This window comes from Myotis myotis, unplaced genomic scaffold (assembly GCF_014108235.1).
Source record: "Myotis myotis isolate mMyoMyo1 unplaced genomic scaffold, mMyoMyo1.p scaffold_m19_p_11, whole genome shotgun sequence".
Lineage (NCBI taxonomy): Eukaryota > Metazoa > Chordata > Mammalia > Chiroptera > Vespertilionidae > Myotis > Myotis myotis.
The window spans coordinates 52319838-52332176 of NW_023416315.1; the positions used below are offsets into that span (position 1 = coordinate 52319838).

The 12339-nt window shown below is 40.9% G+C and overlaps 1 protein-coding gene across 1 annotated transcript in view; it reads right to left on the reverse strand.

The window, feature by feature from the left end:
• The window catches only part of MGAM2 (maltase-glucoamylase 2 (putative)), a 76031-nt gene that overhangs the window by 20331 nt on the left and 43361 nt on the right, over positions 1 to 12339 (reverse strand). The window contains 10 exon segments of the mRNA XM_036329001.1: positions 1026 to 1164; positions 2377 to 2461; positions 3202 to 3356; positions 4267 to 4393; positions 7046 to 7174; positions 8949 to 9074; positions 9749 to 9861; positions 10335 to 10431; positions 10924 to 11092; positions 12103 to 12257. Coding sequence (XP_036184894.1) covers positions 1026 to 1164; positions 2377 to 2461; positions 3202 to 3356; positions 4267 to 4393; positions 7046 to 7174; positions 8949 to 9074; positions 9749 to 9861; positions 10335 to 10431; positions 10924 to 11092; positions 12103 to 12257 — 1295 coding nt within the window.

The window sequence follows — 12339 nt, forward strand, 5'->3', positions numbered from 1 at the left end:
AATTAAGAAAAAACCTTGAAAAAAGAATACAAAAGGCAACATACTGTATGATTCCATTTACATGTATATGAAGTGTCCAGATTCAGCAATCTATGTATATAGGAAGTAGATCTGTGGTTGCTCAGGGTCAGGAGGTAGGGACAATGCTAGAAAGTGACTGCTATAGGGTTGGTATAGAGTTTCCTTTTAGGATGTTAAAAAATGTTCTAGAATTTGATTGTAGTTATTGCTGTACAATTCTATGAATATACTAAATACAGCCTAACTGCTTACATTATTTTTTAAATTAAGTGTATTTAACATATAACATTGTATAAATTTAAGCTGCACAACATTAATTTGATACATTTATATATTGTAGTAAGATTGCCATTATAGCAATTATCAGCACCTGCTCACTTTATTTCTACTGAATTTATTAGGGTGACCTTGGTTAATAAAATTATATAGGTTTCAGGTATACAATTCTATAATATATCATCTGCATATTGTATTATGTGTTCACTACCCCAAGTCAAGTCCTCTTCTACCACCATTTATCCCCTCTTTACCTTCTTCTACCTCTCCTCACCCCTCTTTCCCTCTGGTCATCACCACACTGTTATCTGTGTCTATGAGTTTCGTTTTTGTTTTTGCTTAATCTTTTCATAGTTTTCACTCAGCCCCCCAACCCCATGCCCCTCTGAGCTGTCAGTCTGTTCTCTATATCTATGAGTCTGTTTCTATTTTGTTTGTTAGTTTATTTTGTTCATTAGATTCCACATAAAGTGAAATCATATGTGTACCTGCACATTTTAAACAGGTGAATTTAGCAACCTACTTGGTTAATACAACTCAGAAGTGGTGTGGCTGCTTAGGAAACCACTCCTGCTATTTTGACATTCATCCATTTAACATATATATATATATATATATATATATATATATATATATATATATATGACACATTTATTTATTTATATATGACAAGACAAAAGTAACAGTGTGGAAAATGACCCTTGCTGCCAGTGACTAAGCATACTCACTCATATGTGGGTCTGGTCTGGGACCACCCGTACAGGCTGTGCACATCGTAGTGCCGCACCCGGGAGCCGTCGGGCAGGATCTGCTCGCTCTCCATGCACAGGGTCTTGCTGCTGAGACCCCTGTCCCTAGACTCCAAATCTAAGAGGAAATGCTGAGTTATATTCTGAACAACTTGATCTGCACATTCACTAGAAATGCCCATCATCTTGGCATGGTTCTATTTCAAACAACACCTTTATCACCAGTAGCAGCTCCAATTTCAAGAATTTCTTTTGTCTAATAAAAACAACAATGTTCTGTGACCTTGTAACTAATGAAGAATAAGGGCAGGGAATGGAGCTGGTAAAGGCATCCTTCTTTATGCTCCAACTCTAACATTTATAGAGTATGATCCATGCCCCTTTATCAGCATCATACACTCTTCTGTCTTATGACTGTATCTTCCACTAGATGGTAATGTTCTCAAGGGAATGAATCTTGTTTCAACCAACTTTATATTAATGTTGCTAAATCATTCTGATTTGTCAATACTTGCCTGATACACAAATATTATATTAAGGGAAGAGGAGAAAATAAGGAAGGAAGGAAAAGGAAGGAAGAAGGAAGGAAGGAAGGAAGGAAGGAAGGAAGGAAGGAAGGAAGGAAGGAAGGAAGGAAGGAAGTGAGAAGGGAGGGAAGGAAGTGGGGAGGGAAGGAAGGAGGGAGGGAGGAAGGGAGAGAAAGAGGAAGGGAAGAAGAAAGGGAATTACCAAACAATAGGAAACATAGCAATGATGTAGACATTAAAAAACTTGGATTCCAGATTTCATCCCAAAAATTACTGGTATAGTGCTTGTAGGAAGGTGAGTCACTTCCTTCTCATGTTTCTGTAAGTTGAGAGTTCAACTCTCTGAGATGCCTTTGATCCCCAGGTCCTGTAGTCTCTATTGCTGTTTGTATCATAGGACAACCTGGGCATGCCCTTCATCAAGTGTCTGTGAACACAGGCAGAGAGAGTGCAGGAACTAGATTTTCATTCTCTAATCAAAAGGGTGTGTGTGTGTGTGTGTGTGTGTGTGTGTGTGTGTGTGTGTAGAGGGTTAATTAAAGTTTTAGCAATCAGTTCATAGTTATCGATGTAATCAGATGCACCATTCATTGCTTGGATTCTTTCATACCACATCAAGTCATTATTTCTATGCTTGATCCATAATTTATTTATTTGTACTTATTCAAGGTTATTCTATTTGGGATTTTATCTCATGTTTAAGAGTGTTTTCTCTCTCCAAAATGAGGCTTCACTTTGACAAGAGGAAAACGTAAGGGGTTTTGAGCAGGGCAGTAATTTAAGGAAGCAATCATTTTACATACATGGCATATATGGTGGCTTATTAAGAATTTCATCACGGCAGCCACTGACAGATCCATCCACAAAGTTTGATGGCTCATTCTTATCCTGAAATGAATTAGCAAAACAGATTCCATGATGTCAGAGGGGACAGAGTGGCCTTGGCTCAGGAGAACACTGCCCTCCTAGAGACAAAAGGATCTTATTTAAACTCTCACACAGCTGGTTGCTTCATTGATTCCATGGGAAAGGAAACTGGGATGCTGCTATGCCTCCCATCCCTAGAGACACACAAATAGAAGAGCCTTGGACACATGTCCCAGAGACATCTCAGGAAGCCCTGGTCTTATGCCCACCTGACATGCATAACAAATATCTGAACAGGCCTTTGAAGCCATTCCCTCAGAGGACTCTCTACCAGCACTGTGGTGAGCATCTATTTCACCTCAGATTCAGGCCTTCTTGCCCCTAGGTCTGCTGTATCATGGATGGTCTCTCAGGCTCCCTTACTGTTGGCTTCTGGGGAGGTTTGGCCAATGGGAGGCAGTGGCAAGAGATTAAAGGATGGGAACTAAGAGAAGACAGGATATTTGTGCCTTTTCAGCTGGCATCATCTCTAGTGGTGGCATGTCTCCCCATTAGTCTCCAACGTCCTCTACCCAATATGTCCCTGGGCAGACCTACAACTCCCTCTGCTCCTCTTGGTGGTCCCAGCACCTTCATTCTGTACCAGCATCCCTCTCTTTCACTCCTCCAGCCCTCGCTACCTGCTTTGCTAGTTTCTGAATTGCCTCCTCGTGCTTGTACTTCTAGCACTTCCAAAGAAAACACGCTAAGGATGCACTTACGATCCACAGTCCATCGAACTTCAAGCTCTTTGGGCTTGTGTAGAGCTTTTTTATTTCCTCCTTCCACCAAGTAGCTGTGCTGTTACGCAGGAAGTCAGGATAAGCGATGTGGGCTTTGTACAGCTGGAAGAGTAACACAGACTCTCACACTGGGTCTCAGCCTGTTCAGGAAGGGGAGTGTGGGGACTAGGAAGGGGAGGTGAACAGGTGCTTGTGCAAAGTACTGGCTCCCTCCTCCGCGCCCCCCCCCCCACCACCACCACCACTGTGAGACCTAACCCACTTCTGCTGATGCTTCACAGAATTTACTGTGGACACAAAGAGATCAGAGGAGGCTTTAGAGCTGCAGATGCTTTTTCTACATTGGTAAAATGAAGGAGACCAATCATCCAGGGAAAAGTGAGCTACAGAGTGAGCTACAAGCTGATGTGACATCAAATGCCGAGATGAAAGACATTACTCCTTTTAACTGGTTTACATGTGGACAATTCACTGAAACTCAAATACTATGTGGCTGTAAGAAAAGGAGGATCTCTTACCATTTGCAACAGCATGGATGGACCTGGAGATTATTATTTTAAGCAAAATAAGCCAGTCAGAGAAAGACAAGTATCACCTCAAATCTTGTTGCCATAAACCAAACAACTGGGGCCCAAAAAAGGAATTAAAGGAGACAAAAGAAGGAGGATAATACATAAGATCTATTGATTCATTTAAATATGATGGCTGATTAAGCATCATAGGCCAAAGATTAGTACACATCTTGGGTGTGGGTGACTGGGAGACATAGATTTCAGAGCCATTCTCAAAGGTATTATTTATGGGTGTTAAATGACCAGCTGGGGTACATAAGGAGTGGAACGCCAGAATATTTCCAGGCAATAAAAACATAACTCACTGATAGAGGATTAGACCTTTGACTTTGGTCTCATGAATGTTTGTTAAGTAATCAGTATCACACAGATTTCTACTCATTCATAATTTATAAATTACCCAATACATTTTGCTAAGATTTATGAAGAGCCTCTTTCAATCAAAACATTGTGATGCTGATTAATTACAGACATCTCCTCCCAATCCTTACCTCTCCCCAGACAATGTCACTGCTGTTAGGCCATTTGATGAATACATTCTTTTCCTGCCCTGTGGTGAATGGGAGATACTTGGTCTCATTGCGAGAAATGCCTGGATTCTGAAACAAAAGCGTTTAAAACAGAAAACATGAGAAAAATATTTCCAAGAAAAATGATCTCCAAAATGTTAACAATTCGTGGTACAGAAAGAAATGGTAAACTTCAAAATAGACAAACAAACAAAAATACAACCCAGGTTAATTTGCGTATGTCTATTGGATAGTTGAGAGCAAAAGAATATATTGATGTTTCTCTATAAAATTCCCAAGGGGGAAAAAAAGCATGCTAATGTTTGAAAAAAAATTCCTGGAGAGAAACTAAATTAACAAGACATTACCCTCGCATAGAGAAAGGTAATTTACTGCATTTCAGTAGTGTCACAGCAATATTCCCTAAAAATGAGAAACTTCTTTCTTCTATTCTGTGGCCAGACTGTCCACCTAAGGTGGCCTTCCCATTAACCTCATCCTTTACCTGTCCCAATTACTTTCTATAATAGTATTCTATTTCACAACTGTCATATGAATCATTCCTGCCTAAAATTATATTTTAATGTTTATTAATTGGTTGTATCCTCCAATCCTATATAATAAAAGCCTGATATGCAAATCAACTGAACAGTGGAACAACCAGTCACTATGATGTGCACTGACCACCAGGGGGCAGAAGCTCAACACAGAAGCTACCCCCAGCCTGCAGGCCTCAGGCCAGCCAAGGTGAGTGCCAGGGGAGGGCCACCCCCATCGTCCCACTGGTCAACCCGCAGATTGGCCCTGATCGCCAGCCAGGCCTATGAATGAATGAATTTCATGCATTGAGCCTCTAGTCCTAACTAATAATAGACAAACATGGTAATTGACCATACCTCCGCTACGCTTCCCATTGGCAAATCAGCAGGATATGCAAATTAACTGCCAACCAAGATGGCGGCCGGCAGCCACGCAGCTGAAGCAAACAGGAGGTTTGCTTGCTCCAGTGATGGAGGAAGCCAAGGTTCCCCGCCTGCCACGGCCCAGCTCTGGAAGCAACTATGTTTCAATTATAGAAGCTAAACAAACCCCAGATACCTGCTTTCAGCTGGCCACGGCCTCAGAGCTGAGAGCGCCAGTGATGGCAACAGAGTTTCAATTATAGAAGCCAAACAAACTCCAGATACCTGCTTTCAGCCAGCCGCAGCCTCAGAGCTGGAGCCAGGCCTCAGAGCTGGAGCCGGCTCTCAGCTCCAGTAACAACTATAGAAGGTAAATAAATCCCAGAAAAAAGAAAAAAAAGGAGAGGCTGGGAGCTTCAGTTGCCCACCAGCCTGAAAACGGCCCTCAGCCCCTCACCCAGACTGGCCAGGCACCCCAGTGGGGACCCCCACCCTGAAGGGGGTGTGACCAGCTGCAAACAGCCATCAACCCGTCATCCAGGCTGGCCAGGCACCCCAGCGGGACCCCCAACCTGATCCGGGACACCCTTCAGGGCAAACCAGCCAGCCCCTACCCATGCACCAGGCCTCTATCCTATATAGTAACAGGGTAATATGCAAACTGACCCTAACAGCAGAAAGACTGGGAATGACTGGTCACTATGATGCACACTGACCACCAGGGGGCAGACACTCAATGCAGGAGCTGCCCTCTGGTGGTCAGTGTGCTCTCACAGTGGGGAGCTCTGTTCAGCCACAAGCCAGGCTGATGGCTGCCAGTACAGTGGTGGTGGTGGGAGCTTCTCCCGCCTCCTCAGCAGCGCTAAGGATGTCTGACTGCAGCTTAGGTCTTCTCCCCGCTGGCAAGTGGACATCCCCCGAGGGCTGCCGGGCTGTCAGAGGGATGTCTGATTGCCATCTTAGGCCCAATCCCCCAGGGAGCAGGCCTAAGCCAGCAAATGGTCATCCCCCAAGGGGTCCCAGACTGTGAGAGGGCACAGGCCAGGCTGAGGGAACCCCCACTGCCCCCAGTGCACAAATTTTTGTGCACCAGGCCTCTAGTATTATATAATCCCTGTAAGGACATTGTCTTCTTAATGAATTTAGATTGCAAGCACACACACACACACACACACACACACACCTTTTATAATGGTAATTTTCAAAGACTCAAGGCTTAACAAATACTTGAATGAATGAATGAACTGACAAACAAAAGTCAGCAAAGAATGTTTTAATTTTTGGAAGCTATAAAAGAGGAGCATTTGTAGGTAACTACTTCTGTATTTAATCAAGATATAACTTCCAATGTGAAATAATAAATTGGTCCTCTGGACCTTCACTAGGTTGTTTGTGAATTTAATTAAGAAGAAATAAGTCCCCTGAGCCTCACCATTGCTGGGTGATGACAAAACAGGTTTTTGAAAACCCCACAGTAAAGCCAAGACTAAAATACAGCTATTCTAAGGCACAGTCTGAAATAGAGAGACTTTTTTTATTGTTGCTATATTCAGTGTTTTAGCCCACAGTTCTTCTAATTCTGTCAAGAGAACAGTAACAATAAATTATACTCAGTCATTAAAAATAAAGATTGTAAAACATCATCTTTTAAAAAACCTTTTTATTGTTTTTTCCTCCTTTATTTGCTTTTTCAAACTTAAAAAAGTAATTATAGATACACAGGAAGTGGCAAAAATGTACAGGGAATTGTCCTATACTCTTCATCTCATTTCCTTCAATGGTGCTATTTTTAAAACATGAACACAAAAAAAAATGAGATTTAATATTTGCAAGTACCTACCAGAACAAGGACAAATCTTGTGCCATTTTTCTTCATTCGCTCCATCAGCAGACTAAGGTTTTGAAAGCTGGTGCTGAGGGTAAAGTCCAGCTTCTGGTCCATGTAATCGATGTCTACATGCTGAACATCCTAGAGGAAGGGCAAGCAAGGTGTTGGGGGGATCCTGCAATAATAACCTCAGGGCACACACACTGCTCTGCCAGACTCCAGGTCTGCTGCTTGTAGACCCCAGTCCAGGTCCCTCCAAATTTACCTCATTACTCCACTAGACCCACTTGCCAATTCTGCTGATTAAATTTGCTATCTGATTCTTGCATACAGATCACCTGTTCCCATTCCTTCTGCTTCTGCCTCTCCCACACACACACATTGGAATTCTTTCCCCTTTCCTTCCCTCAGTTCATGTTTTTTCCACTCTTCAAATCTCAAACATGGTAAGACTATCAAAAAAAAAGTGCTAGTTAAATGTTCAAGGGTAAAAAGCAGACTCCCCTGAGAAACAAGATTGTATACCTGTTTTCTCTTTTTCCCTCCAGTAAACCTGATTAAATTTATTCACATTTAAGAACTACATTATTTTATAGCATTCTAAAATGTATATACTATTTCCACCATCTCCAATTGTCTAGATGGTCTTTGAGATGAAAATCTTTCCTTCTCTTTTCTCAATACAATGCCAACCAACCTAGGTTTCTGCACATGAAATGTACCCAATTCAAGATTGTTGAATGATGGCTATGTGGTTAATATTCAGTTGAAACAAGAGATGTTTCTCTTTAGCTTAAAGGTGGTAATCACCTGTATTGTCTTAAGACCCTAGGTCAGTGGTTCTCAACCTGTGGGTCGCCACACTTTGGAAAACACATATGTAATTACATATTGACATCCTGCATATCAGATATTTACATTACGATTCATAACAGTAGCAAAATTACAGTTATGAAGTAGCAACGAAAATAATTTTATGGTTGGGGGGTCACCACAACATGAGGAACTGTATTAAAGGGTCACGGCATTAGGAAGGTTGAGAACCACTGCTCTAGGTAAAACTTGTTTGAGGGAGCAGCGACTTGTGTATAAGACAAAACTTAGAAAAGAATGAACCAACATATTATTAACATTGGTTGCATTGGCAAGATAAATCTATGGAATTTTTTCATCTTTTCTAATTTATATTTAGGAATAGCTAGCATAATAGTATCTGAAAAGGAAAAATAAGTCTGGGTGAATGTTTCAAATTATCTTTGATGAGGACATTGTAATAATTTATTCTCATCTTCTAATCATTAATTGTCCTCCATATCTCAGGAGGTGAGTTAAAAGCAGAGAAAGAAAATATGTGATGAGAATTTGACTATTATAAGAGAGAATGAGCATGCTATGTGTGGAATTCTGTTTGTTGACAGTAATTGACTGCACTTCTAGGGGCTATGTTTCATTGTGGGAAATGCATATATGAGTATTTGTATTTAAGTCAAAGTGAAGGCTTGAATTTATCTCCTTTTTTCATACTGTCACTTTATATCTACCCTCTCCAAAAATAATCACAGTATAGTCCCTAAAATTGTCATAATCTTGATATGATTCTCTCTTAGAAGTCTCCAAAGTCATGGCTTATGACTAACTATGGTTACTCTAGGATATTTCTGGCAAGAGGTAATAAGTAACAATATCCTCTACTAACTTCTGATGAATGTATGCCCTCAATTTTGAACTCTTGATTTAAAAAGGGTACTGTGACTTAAATTTAAAAAGCAATATTTCCACATAAGATTAGCTCCATAGCTACATTTTCTTTGTACTGAAGTAGTCATCAGTAATGTCTATGAAGATGTTTTCAATTTATAATTAGCCATAAGTCCCCATAACTAATTAAACCACAGGCAGGGTGAAGGCTTCATACATAGGGAATCTGGGCTTCCACCATTTCATCATACAAATTGGAGATTTCAGTATCATTCTGGTATCCATAGCGACTCAGCTGGAATCCCAAGGCCCAGTATGAAATCATTGCTGGCTGACCAATCAACTAGAATAAAAAAGAAAAATGGATCCAAGTAGATTCTTAGGGTAAAAAAAAAGATAGTTGGCTTATGCTTGAAGCAACTTCAGCACTTCTACTTGCTGCCTGTCTGATCTAAGAGGTCTCATAAATGTGGAACAATCATGGAGATGCAGAATGATAGAAAGTCTCTCTATATCCTAGAGCTTCTACTCTAAGAAACCTGAAAATTCAGTTGTTATTACTGATTAGAGATTCTTAGAAAGGTTTTATAGCAAATAATTAAGAGACATATGGGATATCAATATCCTTTAACACTAAAACCCTACTCTCATAAAAAATAGTGATAATGTAGTAGGAATACTCAAGGACCATCCTATATAATAAAAGCATAGTATGTAAATTGTCCCCTCGACCGGGAGTTGTCTGGGAGTTCAACCAGGGTTGGGGCTAGCAAGGGGAAGGGATTGAGGCCCCAGGCAGCATCGGTGGTGGCAGCAGCAGGCAGCTGAGAACGGAAGCGGGGAGAGAAGAGAAGGAGTACCCGGCTGGCAGCCAGCAGCTGCTACAGACCCTACCAGTGCACAAATTTCATGCACTAGGCTTCTAGTAAAAAATAAAATTGGCCTTTCTCAGTGCTAAGATTGTGCAATATCCAATAAGCCTTGGATGGTTAATTAATGAATATAATGAATTCTGACCTCAGTGTATTGCTGGGTTACAAGCTCGGGAGTTGGCCCCAAAACTACATAAAAGTCCAAAATCCCTCCTGTGGTGCGATATGTCAGGGCAGGAGTAGGCTGAAATGTCACATCTGTTAAAAAAACAAACACACACACACACACACACACACACACACACATACAGACAAACATGAGAAGCATCTTGAGAACTATAAATTACCCAGACAGGGACTCTGCCCTAATATTTGCTATTTTCACTCTCTTCTTTTAGTGCCCACCTCCTCTGGAAAGTCTTCTTTCATACTGTGGAATCAGAGATGGATTTTCAGGTACCCCAAAGACAATCTCAATCTTAACCTTTTATAATGTTCTGTGAAAGGGAATTAAAGTGGCAAAGTCAAACAAGGTCATACCAAAGTAAAGACTATGTTTAGTCAAAATTTTACTCCCAGTACCTGGCCTAGAGATTTTAATATATCATGGATAAATGAATAAATAAAAGGTCGGGTTATGTGCCCTATTTCCCTGGCCATTGAACTTTCTTATTTCTATTGATATTCCAGATTCTGATAAAGTGGCTGCAGGAAAACTGTCTTTATCTTACCCATGGCATTACTGTTTAGCAGAAGCACTCCATGGGCATTGCCATCCTCCTCCAGTCCCATGTAGTAGGGGTGGACACCGTAGGAATTCTTCTTGTACTGGGAGAGTCATGGGAGGAGTAGATGAGTAACAAAAAGAGAAAATCCAAGAAATTCTGTCCTCCTCATAACCCAAACAGCCAACACCTACTAAACACTGAAAATTTAGCACAATGTCATGTCCTTTATGAAAAATTCCTTGACCCTTCCTTCCACCACATACACACACACACACACACACAAGTGGGGCAAAAGTAGATTTACAGTTGTGAGCATGTAAACACAGTTTACACTTGTGTTATTATTTGTTAATTATTTTATTATCTCACATATAACCCACCTATAAACATACTTTTGCCCCACCCTATATTTATTTTCTAAAAGATTAAAATACATTTAGGGACAGAAGGACATTACATAACATGTGGCCTATTTCATTTGAGAGCAGAATTTATCAATATAAGCTGAAGTTTATGAATAGGGTACATATGTGGATTAAAATAATTTTACACAGAGAGCAACTGATGGATAATTTTATTCTTCTGTACTTACCCCTGGTGGCTCATCTCGAGAAAATATTCCCCATGTGTTCCAGCTAATGTTTCTTCTGAAAGTTGTGTGCTCAGTTTCCCCGAAGCCATAGATGTTCTCAGAGGGGAGGCGAGTAGAAATGGAAAGGAACATGTCGTTGAAGGTAAAGCCCGGGAGCTGAGAATCCCAACTACAACACAGAGGCATACCTTTGAGCAGAGCTGACCACAGGCCGGAGCAAACAGAGAATACAGTTCAGATGTCTAGTTGATTCAGAAGCCTCCTGAATGATTGCACACCTGGATCCAGGTTCAATTACTGTGAGATGACCCAGGTCATAAGAATGTCCATGACTCGCTACCACAGTTCTGTGTTTGCATTTTTATTCTGTGGATTGCAAGACTGGCAACTCCTTTTCTGATTAATTGGCCCTTAAGAGTGTCACTCATCTCTTTATTTCTAGATCCCACTGCCTGGTACATCAGCCTGAATCAATGAATAAGGTCTGAGCAAGTTTTCCAATAGAAAAGTATGAAACTCAGAATGACTTTTCTGGATTGGCCAAAGAACTTCTTACCAAAGAAGCCAACAGACAGAAAGTCAGACACATAGTCAAAGAGAGCCGAAGGCTGTCCACATGTGCACATACAGGTGACAGCTTCTAATAGGATGGGGGGCTTCAGCCCCAGGCAAATCCAGACCTGCGGATCATGCCATTCAGCAGCAGGTCAGGGATGAGAGGTGGCAATTCCTTTCATGCTTAACATTGTGAAAAGGCTTTAAGTCTATAGTGTCAATAGCAGCAAAGACTGCAAGACACCATTTCTCTCTCCTTACTACCCCTTACCCCTCTCTCCTGGCTCTTCTGTTATTATTTCGTAATGAGGCATATAGAGTTTTCTGTTCTATTTAACCAGAACAATGAGTAAAATATGTATTTTTCTTTTTCTGAAATCAAGCAACACTTAGTATTTTTAAGTCTTTGATTGCTTAATTGTTCTTGTTGAGCTAATGACTAATAAGAAATGAAATCCCCATTGAAGTGTGTGTGTGTGTGGTGGGGGGATGTATATCCTCTTTGTTTAAAAAACAAACATACACGTAGAGTGTTGAAGGTTAATATTTCACTTGCATTCATTAGAACCACTGCAATTAGATCTAGAACCACTCTAATTAGAACCAAATAAAAATGGTGCTTACATCACAGTGCTGGAGCTTTTCCGTTGAATCTGGATCCCGAAAGGATTGTTTTGAATCCTGACATCATACAGACGGTTTTCAGGTGAGCCAACAGGAGAGGAAGGGATTTTCAGAGGCACTGGGACCTCGTACCTTTTATTAGTGGGATCATAGATCTGACAGTGAGAAAGAAGGAGACTTTCTGATGGAATCTCATACCTAAAACCTCTCATACCAGCTCAAAATTCAGTTCCCATC